This window comes from Abrus precatorius, unplaced genomic scaffold (assembly GCF_003935025.1).
Source record: "Abrus precatorius isolate BTA unplaced genomic scaffold, Abrus_2018 Scaffold7, whole genome shotgun sequence".
Classification (NCBI taxonomy): Eukaryota; Viridiplantae; Streptophyta; class Magnoliopsida; order Fabales; family Fabaceae; genus Abrus; species Abrus precatorius.
The window spans coordinates 23,471,587-23,487,047 of record NW_020874417.1 but is presented as its reverse complement, the minus strand read 5'-3'; the positions used below and the strand labels follow the sequence as shown (position 1 = coordinate 23,487,047).

At 30.3% G+C, this 15,461-nt stretch overlaps 1 protein-coding gene across 1 annotated transcript; it reads right to left on the bottom strand.

The window, feature by feature from the left end:
* Positions 1 to 3,217: 3,217 nt before the first annotated feature.
* LOC113873514 (transcription factor bHLH94-like) lies at positions 3,218 to 4,461 on the bottom strand. The gene is made up of 3 exons (XM_027511663.1): positions 3,979 to 4,461; positions 3,416 to 3,826; positions 3,218 to 3,313 (listed from the first exon to the last, which is right to left on the bottom strand). Exons 1-3 carry the CDS (start codon positions 4,459 to 4,461, stop codon positions 3,218 to 3,220), a joined length of 990 nt encoding a protein of 329 aa, XP_027367464.1.
* Positions 4,462 to 15,461: the final 11,000 nt, after the last annotated feature.

The following is a 15,461-nucleotide window of genomic DNA, read 5'->3' as shown; positions in this document are numbered from 1 at the left end:
CTGTTAAACAATTGCTGACTTGGTTAACAAGTGTCTAATTAAGGTTTGACTTGTATATGAACTCATCATATATATTAAAAAAAGTTACACAAGTAATTGATTTGGAGAGAGACATAAAATAATTTTTTGTGGTTTTAATGATGAAAATAATAACATATGTTGTTTGTGTATAGTTTTTTAAAAATATATATATGACGAATTTATGCATAAAACTTAGCTAGACATCTATTAATCAAGTTAGTAAATATTTAATGCCAAGTTGACGAAAGGATCATAAAAATAATGAAAATTAGATCAGAGATGAAAAAAAAAATTACAATGACTGAAAATAAAATCACTATATTTATAAGGACTAATACTATTTTTAAGGTATTTTTTTTCTAGAATGTTGCATCTCATTAATCTTTTAAAATAGTGAAAAATTATTTTATAATGAGCCGTTGAAAAAGACTAGCTAGTAGCTAACATGGTTTATTAACTAAGCTTATATTAATTCATTATCGTCTTACATCATTCTTACCTCTTTAAATCTCCAGAGAATTAAGCCTCATTAGGGTTTGAGAAGCTTTAAATAATCTTAAAAGTGTGATAAAAAAAAATATAAACATATATCTTACTTAAGAGCACTCCTAAAAATTTAATAAATAAAAAATATATTAAAAATTCAGTACAAATATATTAATGGTATTTTTTATAATTTTTAAATTAAAGTTTTAAAGGCACTTTTTATCATTTAAAAAAAAAAAATACTTCCTCTGTTTTTTTTTTATCTATTCACTTTTGAAATGTATTATTTTTATTTTCATATAATTGTCAGATTCGTTACACATTTTTTGCAAATGAAAAAAAATATAATTAGTCATAATAAAATTCAAAAATAATTATAATTTTAAAAAATATTAATTATATTTATTCACATAAATATTTTTTCTTAAATGGATAGATTAAAATAAACTGAAGTAACATTTTTTTATTTTTTTAATAAAAATAATATACTCCAAATCAGAATAGCTTAACTAGACTTTGCTAGATCACTTTCGGAAAAAAAAAAAAAAAAAAAAAAAGACTTTGCTGGATTGTTCATTTTCCCAGTTTTACTTAGGATACTTCAATGTGTTGTCTAAATGCTCTTGTACTCTAAAATAACATATTTAAACATCTACAAAATTCTATTATAATTAATTAAATAAATGGCACAATTTTTATCTCACATATTATTTTTGCTCAATTAATGTAACATTCTGAAATTATATTTAAAACATTCCATTTTACGGGTGTGTCTGTATGTAAGGATTTTCTAGTGCTTTAGTATGTTTTCCCTGTAATAATAATTACCTATAGAAAGGGTGCAAATAAATTTAGTGAACGAACGCAACATTAAGGAGAAGGTTTTATAATTTTACAGGATTATCTTTCTACCAGAAATTAGGAGTAGCAGAATTCACTTTTCTAAAACTTTCTCTGCAAAATGGAAACTTTTGGCTACATTTGTTGGTTGGTGGTACTGCTTGTTTAAAAGAAACACGTATTAAATACTTACTCATGGATAGTTGAAAGTATTGAGGATATCCTTATAAAATTGGAAAGTATTCTATGAATCTATGTTATTACTGTTTTGGATTTGACCCAATGAAGAACTTTCACTCAATAAGGGAACAGAACAAGGTTTTAAATTTGAGAAAACATCACAGAATGAGATCATGGTTGTTGAATGGCAGCTACTTAAAAAGTCATACACTTCACTACTCAAGCAATCATCATGATAACTCAAATCTTCAATGTACACAAAAAGTTTGAGTACAAAATAAAGTATATTAATGAAGGGAAAGCTTTTTCACCTAGACAAGTTACTCCCTTTGCTCTCAAATCACTCAATAACACACCTTCATTCAACAAGTTTACCACAAAAAAGGACTTTGCCTTTCGAAATAGTTTATTTTACATGTGACTTTATTCTTATCATTCTGCTCTTGGATCCCACTACCACAAACCAACCTTCTTTTATTTTCTATTTTACCTAGGGATTCGACTTTGAACATAGTACAACTTCATGGGGCCATTGTTTTACCTTCAATGTGTTAATCATTTGCATTTTTAAAAGTTATAAAATAATTCCAGACCCAGAAAGTGAAGTAAGAAACTATGATATAATATACATACACGTACACTCAAACACATGCATCTTTAGGTTGCTGAATTCAGTATAGTAATCTTGATGTTGATGATAAGGATGGACCATTTATTTTTTGTTCCTTGTCAAGCCCAATGCTCAGAGAAAGGTGTCTTTCAAGCTGTGCTCCGCAGCTTTCCTCTGCAATGCAACTATACTTGGTACTTAGTACAGACTACGGTGTAGGTGGGTCTCCTTTGACAGTTAGAACCTTTTGCAACGAGTCCACAACACAAAATAATGCCCAACTTTTATTATTATTTCCATTTAATCAAAATTTTCACATAGAACTTCCACTGTAGTGCTTGAGTCCAATCATCATAAGAGAAGCACTGATTATGCTGCAGTGCAGGTTTGATAATTCTGATGATCTTGGAAACCATAGAAGCAATAGAAGTCATGAAATCTTAAGCCTCTTGCTTACCTTGCAATGGTATCTAGTGTGAGATACAGGAAGTGATGAATATTATTGAGTTGATGTTTTTAGTACTTAAGACATGTCAAGAAGAAATCGTTGGCATAAATTTATTAAATTATAACAACCAAGTAAAAGAAAAAATTGAGTACTTAATATGTGACAATTGCTAAAAACCTTTGGCTCTCATTTTCATTCAATGTTATTTTTGAGAAGCTCTCAATTTCTGCTTGACAATTTGGCTGATGGTTGAGGTAGACAAGGCCTACCAATTTCAAAGCAAGGTAGGCAAAATTGACCAAGCACTTGAACATGTCTCAGGCACAATATTCCACATCCTTCTCCACCCCGACCCCAGAGAAAAAGAGAAGACACTAGATAGAGAGGGAGATCAAAAGGAGCTATAGCTAGCTACAAAGGCATACATAAGAAGGAATAAACCAAAAAACTTCCTCCAAGGAGCCCACAGCATGGCACCATCTAACAAAGAGTGAACAGAAGTTGCAATAATTAGGTACATCTTGAAAAAGCAAAAGAGAGAGAGAGAGAAAAATAATCCACCATGATGCAAGGTCATGACATGAGGTTAAAAACCAAATGGGGCAAATTTGGTCAATTTCTCATCTTAAATCTTAATTCAACATTCCCTCTTGTTGAATCCTATCCAGCATCTGGTATACAGCTGCAGATATATCATCCACTGATCCCAACTTGCAATCATCCTCTACCTGCAACAAAAATTTTCAACACATTTTCACCATGAACAACACTTAGAAAAGCATGTAGAACAAAATTAATTAAAATCTAAGACACCAAAAGCAAACACAAACCTTAACACTGAGAGAGTATAGGACAATTTCACCGGTGGTGGTAACATTTAGGTGCAAGATTGTGAGACGCATGGTATGCAAACCAGACACCAGCTTCAAGAGCTGCTTTGGCCTCTTCTTGGATCTTATTTTGAGATTTGCATGGCTTTCCACCATGGTCACTTCTATGTCAGCAATGCAAGACTGAACTTCACCCACGTGCTCAGCTATGGCTGCAGAACTATCACAGCCACCACCACTCGTTGAATACTGAGGAAAAGTGAAGAACTCAGAAAAGGGCATGTTATTGTTTGCACCATCACCACCATCAGATTTCACTTCTGCTTCTTTCTGAGCTCCAAGAAACTGCAACCTCTGCTCAAGCTCCTTCACAAAGTTAATAGCACCTCCAATTATAGAAGCTTGATCACCCTTCAATCCATTCACCATTACCAAGTACCACCCATACCAAACAAGACAAAACAAACCCAGTTCAGTAGAAACCAAAACGTAGAACTATTCATGTATTTCTTTGGTTTAAACTTTGAATAAAGCAAGTAAGTAACAGTGAAGTGAAGAAGTACCCTTTGGATATAAGAATCTGGCATTAGAGAGCGAAGAACAGAGAGATACTCATTCATCTGCTTTCTCCTATTTCGCTCCACAGCAATGTGAGTCATTCTTTGGTTCTCAATTTCCTCCTTGTTCTTTCTGCTTTTGGGTCTGCGCCTCTTGGGACGAGTTGGGGTATCAATGTTTTGGTTGTTACTGAGGTCAGTGGTTTCATTCAAGTGGGGTAACATTGAAGAAGTGGAGGAACTGGTCCAATCCCCATAAGGGTAATTCTCTGTTTGGCTATCGAGAAAGTTAGTGATAGAGTCTTGTTCTTCTTCTTCTTTGTCAAGGTTGAGGTGATCATAGGCACCCCAGTTGGGAGAAGGTGAAGCAGACAAGAAGTTGCAGTTGTAGAAATCCTTGATTGAAGTGTAACCTTGTGTTTGTGGGAACACCACTGCTTCTAATGCCATGGCTCTCTCTCTGTCTCTCTCTCCCTCGGGTAAACACATAACAAACAACCCAATAGCTTCAAGAGGAAGACGATGAAACAAAGGAAAAAAAATCACAAGTGTTGGGTCCTCTCTTTGATCCAGTTTTTCGCTTATAAAGGCCCTCAGGTTGCAAAAATTTATGGACAGTGCTCTGCACGTGAAATTCAATTAGTTCAGTGTAATGTAAATACATGTACAACCTTTACACAGTTCAAAGGAAAAAATAATTAAGATACAACTTATTAAATTGAAACCTGTTTATTTGTAAAATTCTCTCCACCAGCAGCAATTACTAGTCAAGAGTGGGATTAGTGTTTAAATTTTTAAGCTTAAAAACACTCCGTAATCTCTAATTTTCGAATAAAAATTTGAAAAATGGTTTTTTTTTTATAGATCAAAGTAACAAGGAGCACTCTGCTATCAAAGAGTTAAACAGTAATATAAACTCCTTCAGGTAACATGTCTAGGGGGGAAAAAGCGAACAATTTAGTGTTTTTCATGTAATATTAGGTTTAATTCAGACGAACAAAGTCATAAGAAAAAAAAGATTATTTGATACTTAAATCGAATGTATCTGATTTTATTTCTTTTATAATTACTTTAATAGGAGTTCAGCTAATTTGCATGAGTTATGTATCTTGAGACTTTCGCGGTTTCATAATATGTAAAAAGTGGCAAAAACATGACATTGTGGCTAAAAACAAATCGGGATGGGTTAAAGAAATAAAATAAAATAAAATATAGTTACTTCCCTATTATTTCAAAGATTAACAAAAACAATTGAAATATAATTTTATGTTACCTTATTTGAAAGTTAAATTATAAAGTAATTAAGCAAAATTATTGCAATTCTTTTATTGTTTCTTAGGTTTGAGACATGGTTAAACATTAAATATAAATCTCCCTCTCAAATATACTATTTTGTAAAATTAATGAAAATTTTTTATTATAATTTTTAATCACTAATTTATTTTAATTTGGGTAGAATAAAAAACGATTCTTTGAGGAAAAATAAAGGTAGAGAGGAGCCCCAGACAATGTTTTCCTTCTTATATAATTTTAAACTTTAAAAGAAGAAATTGTGTTAACCTCCTTTTTCCTCTTCCATTTCTTCCATTGTTATCATTCAAACACAAGGTTAGAAAAAATTGTATAAGTCAATAAAAAAAGAAGAAAAAAAAACGATAAATGAAGGAACTGTGGTGGGAATGTGGTGTGGTAGGTGTATATGAACTGAACTTGTAATAAAACAATATACTTAGCACTTTTACAACAATTGCGGTCATGTCTGTATTTGTATGAAAATGATATGTCAAAAAACATAATGAGTTAAGTTCCTCTAGACACGGAAAAATGTTGGCATTGATTATTGAGTTCAAATTCTCCTTGTAGGTAGTTCTATTTTAGTAAATAAATTTTATTTTTCATATTTTCAAACAATTGTTTTTAGAGTTTTGCAAATAGATTTTTTAATACTCTAAATTTATACATATATATCTATGCTTATATATTTTATAATTATCATCTTATTCTATTAATTCTTTCTTGTTCATTTAATAAAAATACAATAGAAGGTAAAATAAAAGAATAATTATTCTTGATTTATGAAGTGTAAGTAATTTGAAACAAATTCATAGTTATATCATAAATTTTTGAAAATGTATAACGTAAATATCAGTGTAATAATTTCATCGTGCTTATGGTATATTAATTTTTATCTCATCTTAAATTTAATTTTACAAAAAGAAATGCATGGCTTTCATGAGCTTCACAAAATAACTAAAACAATTTTGATAGTTTTACATTTATCTATTATAATATTTTATTGTATTAAATAAAATTAAATAAAAAATAAAATTTTAAAAATATAAATATAAATTGTTATTAAATTAAAAAATTGTTTAATGCACAAAAGTTACATGGTATAATCAATTAAATTAATTTTCTTAAACTATTGTTGTTTAAAAATTAAGGCTTGTGAATTATTGAGATACATAATTTTTAGGAGATATTTGCTAAGTTTTGTCTGTGTTTTTATCATGATAAGAATGAGTAGGGAATAGGGATGCAAAGGGTTGCCACCCGCTACGCGTAGAATAAAAATTGGTCCAGTATGCGTCACATATCCGTGCAAATATGTGTTAAGGGAATTTATTATTATCCGCATTTGATAATGATTATAAATAATAAGGTTAGGTACATTTTTATTTAAATATATATAATAATAATAATAAGACTATATTAATAATTTTATAAGTATAAATATCTTAATATTTACATTCGCTCCATTATTAATAAACAGGTAAAAACACAACTATATAATTAAAATGGCAGGTGTTTATGAGTGTAGATATTTTTATCTATGACAAATTCTTACATCCAATATGTGCAAGTATGGGTAATTTTATTATTCTTTGGACTTTTAATAGTTCGGCATATCGTTATTCAAATATACGAATATAAAATGACTCGAAATTTGAAGCGGGGGATGTCTACCTCATAAACACGTGCATGTAAATCGGTCGAGAATCTTAAAGTTGAATTCCCAGGCTATAATTTTATAATATAAAGAAATATTCAAGGTATCTAAAAACGCTATAATATATAAAAATATAATAACAAATACTTCTATCTACACGTACTATTAGGTAAGTGGTTACATTGTGCCACTCAATGCACACAAAATTAATAAAATGTGCATAATCTATAAATAAAAAATATCGTTACATTAGATTTCTTAAACGTATAAATTGTAATATACATTCCTTTATTAGAAAAAGTCTAATATTATATATATCACAGTCCCAAGAATCAATGGAGGAAGCTTCGCTAGGCGCTGCCTTCCAAGCAAAGGCTAGAAAGGAGTTGAGAGCAACCTAAAATCAGCTTAAAGGAAATTATGTATTTTGGGGGCAGTGATAATGATGTGGAAGTTGGAGAAGAGTACTGCAAAACACCATATTACTGTTATCCAACCATTAGTGCCAAACACAGCATACCCTATGGATAATAAGAATTATATTAATTTTATACACACTTATTAAAATACTTTTTTTTATAACTCTCTCTCTCTCTCTCATGTATATTTTTTTTTTCTCATTTTTTCTTGTCTCTACTACAATTGTAAAATTAGTTGAAAAAGGTTATGATGTTAAATCTATCACATTGATTGATGTATTACACTTGCTAATTATTGCCATCATTTAGTGCGTCCAAGTCATTATTTGCCCGTGCTTCTTTTAATTTTATATCAACCAGATTTATAAATAAAATTTTGATTGATGCCTTTCTTTTCGTTACAATGTGTTTTATATATATATATATATATAAAAGTGGATTCATTAACCTAAATTTAATTTTTGGTAAAATTGTTATCACAACTATAATTGTCAAAAAATAATTATTTATAAGCCTTATTTTTCAGCTACCGATCTATTAAATTACATGAAAGAACGCGCAATAGCATTTGAATCAGCAACTAATTAGTTCAGCTTTTTTTTTATCACATTCCTTCGTATCATGTTGGCAGAAAAATAAAGAGGCCTAATACTAGTCTAAGGTGCAACATGAACATGATTGAATATAATCATGGGAAATTGTTATATTTTCCCACAAGGAATAGTGAAAAGGAGCTAAAATCTCAATAGTATTATTATTTCAATATAAAAGTAATCCCGTTGATCATGTGTGTGTATATATATATTTACGTACATTATTTCTTATTTTTATATAAAAAAAAACATCTCAAAATAAAAGGCATGACCTTTTATTGCTCTAAATTTGTATTAGTTTTTTTTTTTTCTAAACACAAAATAAAAGGCACAACTGCGCGCGTGTACATCAAAGACCACGATGAACTTCTAGTTCATGGGGGTGTGCGTGTGAGCACACGTTATGACTGGTACGGGAGTTTCAATTTTTAATAAAAAAGAGAAAAAAACTGTTTCGGTTTTCGTTATCACAAATTCTCAAGTATATTAATTAAAAGAAATTTTTTTTTTACCAAATATATAAATTTTGTGATTTGGTAATAACGTGGTCGAAAGTAAAGACATGGTACTACGGCAGATGGAAAGAAACAAAATAAAGATTTAAAGGATGTGAAGGATAACACATTTCTGCAATTCTGCATTCAGATTTGATTTTTATACATTATATTTTACTTCTCTTATCTATTTTTTTAATTACATTTTTTATTTCTCTTTTTTCCTCTTTCTATCTATATTTCACTAAATATATACATTTGTGGAGTAGTGTGTATCAACTTTTTTCCTTCCAGACTCTTTCATGACTGATAGTAAAGCTTAAGAATTTGAGGAGAGGGAGAGGGGGAGAGAGAGAGAGTGGTACACTTCCATCGTCAGAAATTTGCAGAGAAACCATGTGCATCGAAACAAACATAAGCAACCAAATCTTCCAAAATAGGGAAAGGAAACCTATAATTCAGGTTTATTTTTTATTTTTAAAATTTTAAATACAACCTTAACCTATGGGGCTACAACAACTTACTCTAAGTTGAATTTCGTAACCCTTAAACTTCGCTGGTAGACAGTGATGATGATGCCGTTGCCCAAAATATTTGGAACCAGAGACACCATTCGTTTTCTTTTTTTTTTCTTTTCAAAAGTTCAAACTCGATCAATACTCAAATTGAAAGTGCATGCAACTTTTCCAGCTAATTAAGTTGCTGACAAGAGTTGCACTTCAACTTACCAATCCAGGTTAACTCGAAACATGCCAATATAAAGGCAATTAGAATATTTCGAAGTTAGTGAAAAATGGCATCTCACAACTCAGTTAATTATTGTAGAGTATTATTAATTATCACTGTTAATATTGGCCAACCTATAGAACCCTTAAAAGAAATGTTAGACCCAACTGGCACTCGATTGAATGATTCAAATGTATTGTTACATAATAGATACGTTGAAAATGAAGAGTGTTAATTAACAATTAATTCCATTGGATTAACCCAATTTGTGTATTTTGTCTCATACGTACAATAACGATTACTCTCACATTATTATATTATATATAAGCATCTTGTCAGTTGTCATCACTAATTCGTTGATCATGTGGTTAAGATGCTTCTAACAAAGAGAACTGTAGCAAACAAGAAATTATGCAATCCTGTCATCTTTTTTGTCATTTTAGTGGGGGCCTCTCTTAATTTAGTGTAGATTTATTAATTATTATTTTAAATAGTGATTAATAACCATTAGTAGACAGTACAGTACGTCTGTGGCTTGTTCTGGTTGTTTTCATGCATAAGAACAACAATAGGAGCATAAATATGTAAGGTATACATAAATGTGACTGCTTCTGCATGTGTGAGATATGAACTGTGTAGACGTATCATCACAAAAATCAGCAAATAAATAAATAAAGCCGCGATGTCGAAATCTACTTTACTTTTGACTAGCGTGGTGATCATCTACAGCCAGTGGGTAGATACAAAGAACTATTTTTATTAATTAATTTTCAGCTTACTCAGGCCGCAATATATGCATTAAACAACCAATTTTTATATCAGCTAAACAACCAATTATTAATAGGACAAATTAATTGAGTTTAGGTCCATATTATATACCATCTCTAAAATAAATTTATAATTTATATATGAATTTTATATATAAGTTAATTTTAAAACGCGCGTAAATAAAAAGACACTGAATCATTTCAGAATCTAATATAGGTCTAGCTACCTGCGTGTTAGAGAATACGTGTGTGTTTATGTATTGCATTTAGTTAATGAATAAAGAATCTGTGGAATTATATAATCCATGTATTAGTCCATATATCACATTGTCATTTAGACTGAGTACAACATCCGATTAAATTATTAGATTATTAGTCTAGCTAGTTTGAATATGTTTTTTTCCCCTCTTTTCGACTATGTACAAAAAGCTATACTTTTATTACACAAAGCTATACTTGTCGTTTTGTACAAGGTGATAAATTCATGTTTGAAACAAAGAAAAGTGGAATCAAATGGATAATAAAGTGGCATTTGCCGGCGTCGTTCGTTATTAATTACTAATTATGTGTAGCAAACGTTGTTTTGAAATATTATGAATTATTGATGTACGTCTTCAACCCTCACTTCAATATTATTACTGATTTTGTGTATTATGCGAAAATGAAATATTATGCTATTCCAAAGCGCAATCCAGTACTAGTACACTGCAGAATACGAGTAAATGGCAACCCACGTACTTAAGGCATACATATGGCCTAATTAACTTAATTAGGTAGAAATGCTAGCCTACTAGCAAAAAAAATCTTGTATATATGATTAGCAGTGTCAAGCAAGCACCGTCCATTAGAAATTCAACCCAAAGATCAAAGAAATGAGATATTGATTAGGTAAATCCACACTAAATTACAACCATTATTAATTAAAAGTGGATGTGGTTAGGGCTATGAAAGATTATTTAGGTATTAGGCCGGTTTGATCCCAAAGCCGGAGACTTGATTTACACAGGTCAATTCATTAGAAATAAGGCATGGAAGCAATGGTGGTGATTTATACACATATGCTAACTTCATTGGACATGTATTAATTAATTTCGTTAATTAATCTTATTGGAGACAAAAGTGCAATCTCAAGCAAGGTAACCAATTAGGTTTTACATATGAAGATATGCGTGTTTAGTCATGCATGTTGGGCAGATACCACACATTGACACTGAAGTCTTGGTTTCGTTGATTAGCTAGCTAGGGTTCAATATTAGGATATATATGATGGATTAGTTTTGAGCAAATGCATGCATGCCGCGTCTACGACGGAGTGGGTAAGATTGACAAAATTGGGCTTAGTTAATTTAAATCTTACTCTCACCGTTGCGTTCACAATCACTTGGATAGGATTGATTGAAGACTGAAGAATCAATGAAAGTTTTGGAATTGGTTCAATGGTTGTATCTAGCTAAAGATACCGGAAAATTTGTCTGTATCGAGCAATAGATGTTTGGACGGAAACAAACTGAGGTTAAATTTCAAGGATTCAGATTTTGTTGTTGCCGAAGAAGGACGAAACACACACGCCTGCTGGTCTACACTGCGCTTAATTTGTCCCTTATGAATGACACCCTATATGTATTAAAATTACATGCATGGTCATCTATATATTAACTAATCACATATTTAATCATCATTCTCCTATTTCTCTTAATGTCTAACAGCTCATCCTTATGTCATCGCTTATGAGAGAATTATATACTAATTTATGTTTTGATCGCCGTATATAAAAAAGAAATAAATATTTCAATATTCCAAAACCGAACATGTAGAGTTAAATCAATATTAAAACTATGCATTATATTCGAGATCTATTGTCTGCGTTTGTTTTTTCAGTCAATTACCTAAACCAAATTATGGAGTGTTCCAAGATTTTAGGATCTAGTCAGTACAACCTTGTCTTTGTGCCATTAGTGACATTGTTCTGGCGCTAACACATTATTAGTTTTTATTTGTGTGTGTGCGCGCGCGTGTTGAGATAAAATGTAGTAGTGTGCATGGGCAGTGATTAGCAGCCAGCAATCCAAACAAGGCTGATCAGTTTAAAGTCATGGGTTGCCTAATAAATATTATAATGTTGTTGATAAAATTAAACCAAGTTCATTGATTATAATATGAAAGTGAGCCAAAATGGTACTATAATTTGCGATAACTGATTGAAAAAAAATGATGAATTTCTTAATAACAATAAAATTCGTGAATTAGAAAGAGAATATAATATTAATACACTTAAAATTCAGCAGGGGCATTCTACATCTATTGTTCTTGAATGAAACTGTATATAGCGCAGCAGAAATTAATTCAGCAGCGGATGTTGAAGTGAGCTCCCTTTTGTCTTATAGCTGGCTGTCAATATTGATGCATAGAATAAAGTGCAGACAGAGCCTTCAAAATACCAAGTTATTGAGAGAAAAGTCATTGCTTTATTCTCACTTCACTAACTAGCTACTGTGTCTGTATGAAGTGTGGAAGCACAAAAGCATTTGATAGAGTTGATCAGGGACAAAAAATATTATCGCTTTAATCCTTTCATCATGTTGAAGCACACCTTGTTGTGGGTCCTAATAATCAATGCTTTATTCCCTCATCCAACTCTATAAACTTAAGAGAGCGGCTCTTCCTATATGTGTATATACATACATATATATATATATACACAAAAGTGAGTACATTATTGAGTAAAATCATACATAGTAATCCAAAAAATTAATAGGGTACGGCTCTGCCAATGAATCAGACCCACATTGGTCAATTTTAGAAGCCAGTTCAGCATGGAAATCAATCGCAAAAGGTAAACACTTTCTTCCACAGACGTATATCCTAACATACAGGGAAAAATCAATTTCAATTTCGTCAAAGAAAAAAAAAAAGTTCACTCTAATTCTTGGACCGCCCACAATCCTTACCTACCTTCTTTACGTCTCCATCCAAAATGCCTTTGAATAATTATTGTGATTCTTATAGTGAAAAGTTCATTCACGTCCAATCAAATTCTCCTCAAGGCTTTTGGTGTCTCCAGGTGATAGGAAGCTCGCCACTCCAGTTTTCCAAAACATAATTATACATAGTGGAATTGTCAATATATGTTATAGACTATGATTAAGTTCTTTGATTATTCACATATCACACTGTGAGCACACGTGCTACAAAGCAAAAACATGGTTGGCGTCTTTGTTGGTTTTCACATACCGCACCTAACATTATAAATTGTGATATATAACAAGGGAACTGTGTTTAAAAGTTGATCAAAATTGAGCGTGAAGAGAACAACATAGATGGAAACAAATTATGATGATTCTTTATTAATGAAACCTCCCACTAAGGGAGATGTTCTCCCACCTTTAATTTGACGAATGAATGTACATGTAGCCCAATGTTCCCCTATCTATGTGCCATGCTCGTTGGTTTATATATGGGAGGAGTAGAGCCTTACAATATTTACATAGAAAATGTCAGTATATCTGTATATGTTATATAATATTACATAAAATATTGTATTTTTTGTTAATTTCAATGGTTCAATTATAACTGTATATTATTTTGAATATTGTTTGTATTATTTTGTCAAAATTAAATGACTATAATTAAAATTACAATAAAAGAGTTTCTTTCTTTTTTTATTTTGAAAGTATATATTATACGATCAGAAGTTTCAATCCGTTTGAAATTGATCAAAAATATAAATGATGAGCCAAAGCAATGAAGAGCCGTAGCAGAATGCATGCATACATACATGCATATTTATTTTATTTTGTGGATTAGTTTTGGTCAACATATAGACTGATATATAAGTTAGAGTGAGTGTTGGGCCCTATGCAGAGCAGACATATCCTAAACTGATTTGTTAATGCTTTGGGCTGTTGGATTGGACATAAAGGCATGGACATGATGAATAGTGGAGTGATCTGGACCATACACGCTTCCCAGCTTGTGATGCAACTGCAGTGCACCCTACTCAATCACTATACAGTTCCCTCATGGATCAAGCAGGGACATTGGGACAACAATCAAAACAACGGCTGCAGATAATAAAACCACTTTGCCAAAGTAGAAAGCGGTTTTCCCTTTGGATCTGGAACAAACAAACACGTTCCCTCCTTCCCTTTCAGTTTGACATTGACATTGACATTGACATTGACATTGACTAGGATGTTTCATTAAATTTTATTTAGATGTGAGATGTGGCGGATTTAATCGCATAAACCAGTAATGCTACTACCATCCCAGTGCCAACAACCAACTACAGCTCTGAAAGCTCAAGTGTCTATACCTATAATCCCCGCGATATTTTACCAAATCTTAGATCTTCAAATACATATATAAATGCTACAACTATAATATATAAATTTGTTTTAAACGACAATCATTATTTATGAGAGTAGTCGTTTCAAATAAATTAATAGTCACAAATGTAATGTATATCTTAATATTTTGATACATAACAAAAAAAAATGTCTGCTACTTTGTGGTTTTTTTTTTCAGATGAATTAAACTGGTCGGTAAGATTATAGTTATTAACATTTTTGTTAAAAAAAAAAACACTCATAATAAACTCCCCCAAAATATCTAAAAAACGGAGGAACAAAAAATAATTAAGCGTAATGTAAAAGATCGAATCTAATATTTAATTTTACTAACTGATTTGACTCGATTTGATGTAAATATTAACTTTATTTTTCATTTATACAAAAAAATTATTAAAGCAAATATTAAATTTATCAACTCACTTACTTTTTTTAGGTTGGTATTGGTTGCAGCAAAAGAGAAAGAATATGTTTATTAATTGTTTGAGTAAGTGCAGTGTGATCTTTGTGGTTACATAGAAATAGAATTGTATTTTTTAATGGTGTTTTGGATGAAAAGAAAGTCATAAATTCTATTATTCTGAGGTCCTTAAAATGACTATCACTGGTTAACAAGGGATAAGCTATATTGCTAGCTGATTGATCTTTAAACCCTAAAAATTGTATCTGTCTTAATTTTGTATAAGTATATTTTTACTTTTTATTTTCTGAAGTAAGTGTTATATTTTTTATCTCTATATATGGATTTTGAGTTTCTCTTAAACTCTTTAATAATATATGTTTTACTTATAAAAAAAAAGTTTGATTATTATTTCTCAGATAACTTTTAAGAAATTATTACTTTTACATGTTTTTATCAAATTAAAATACTAAAATTTTTTATTTTAAATAATTATTATAAATAGTGCAAATGAAAATATTTTATATATATATATATATATATATATAATGAAAAAAAAGGTACGATATTTATCAAACTTAATAAATATTTACACTATTTAATAGTTTTTCATATAATGTAAAATTTATTAATTTAATCATTGATTTTGTAAGTTCATATTAAATAGATTAATTTTGTAAAATTTTATAAAAAATAAAATAAATATTTATTTTATCTCATTACTTTATTTTAATATGTAATATTTTTTAAATATAAATAAATATTAAATTTTAAATAATATTTCTTTGAATGTT

Coding starts and splice junctions, on each gene's coding strand:
- LOC113873514 (XM_027511663.1), bottom strand. CDS start 4,461: ATGTGTTTACCCGAGGGAGAGAGAGACAGAGAGAGAGCCATGGCATTA. Junction 3,827..3,978: donor CAGATTCTTATATCCAAAGG/GTACTTCTTCAC, acceptor AATGGATTGAAG/GGTGATCAAGCTTCTATAAT. Junction 3,314..3,415: donor TATACTCTCTCAGTGTTAAG/GTTTGTGTTTGC, acceptor TTTTTGTTGCAG/GTAGAGGATGATTGCAAGTT.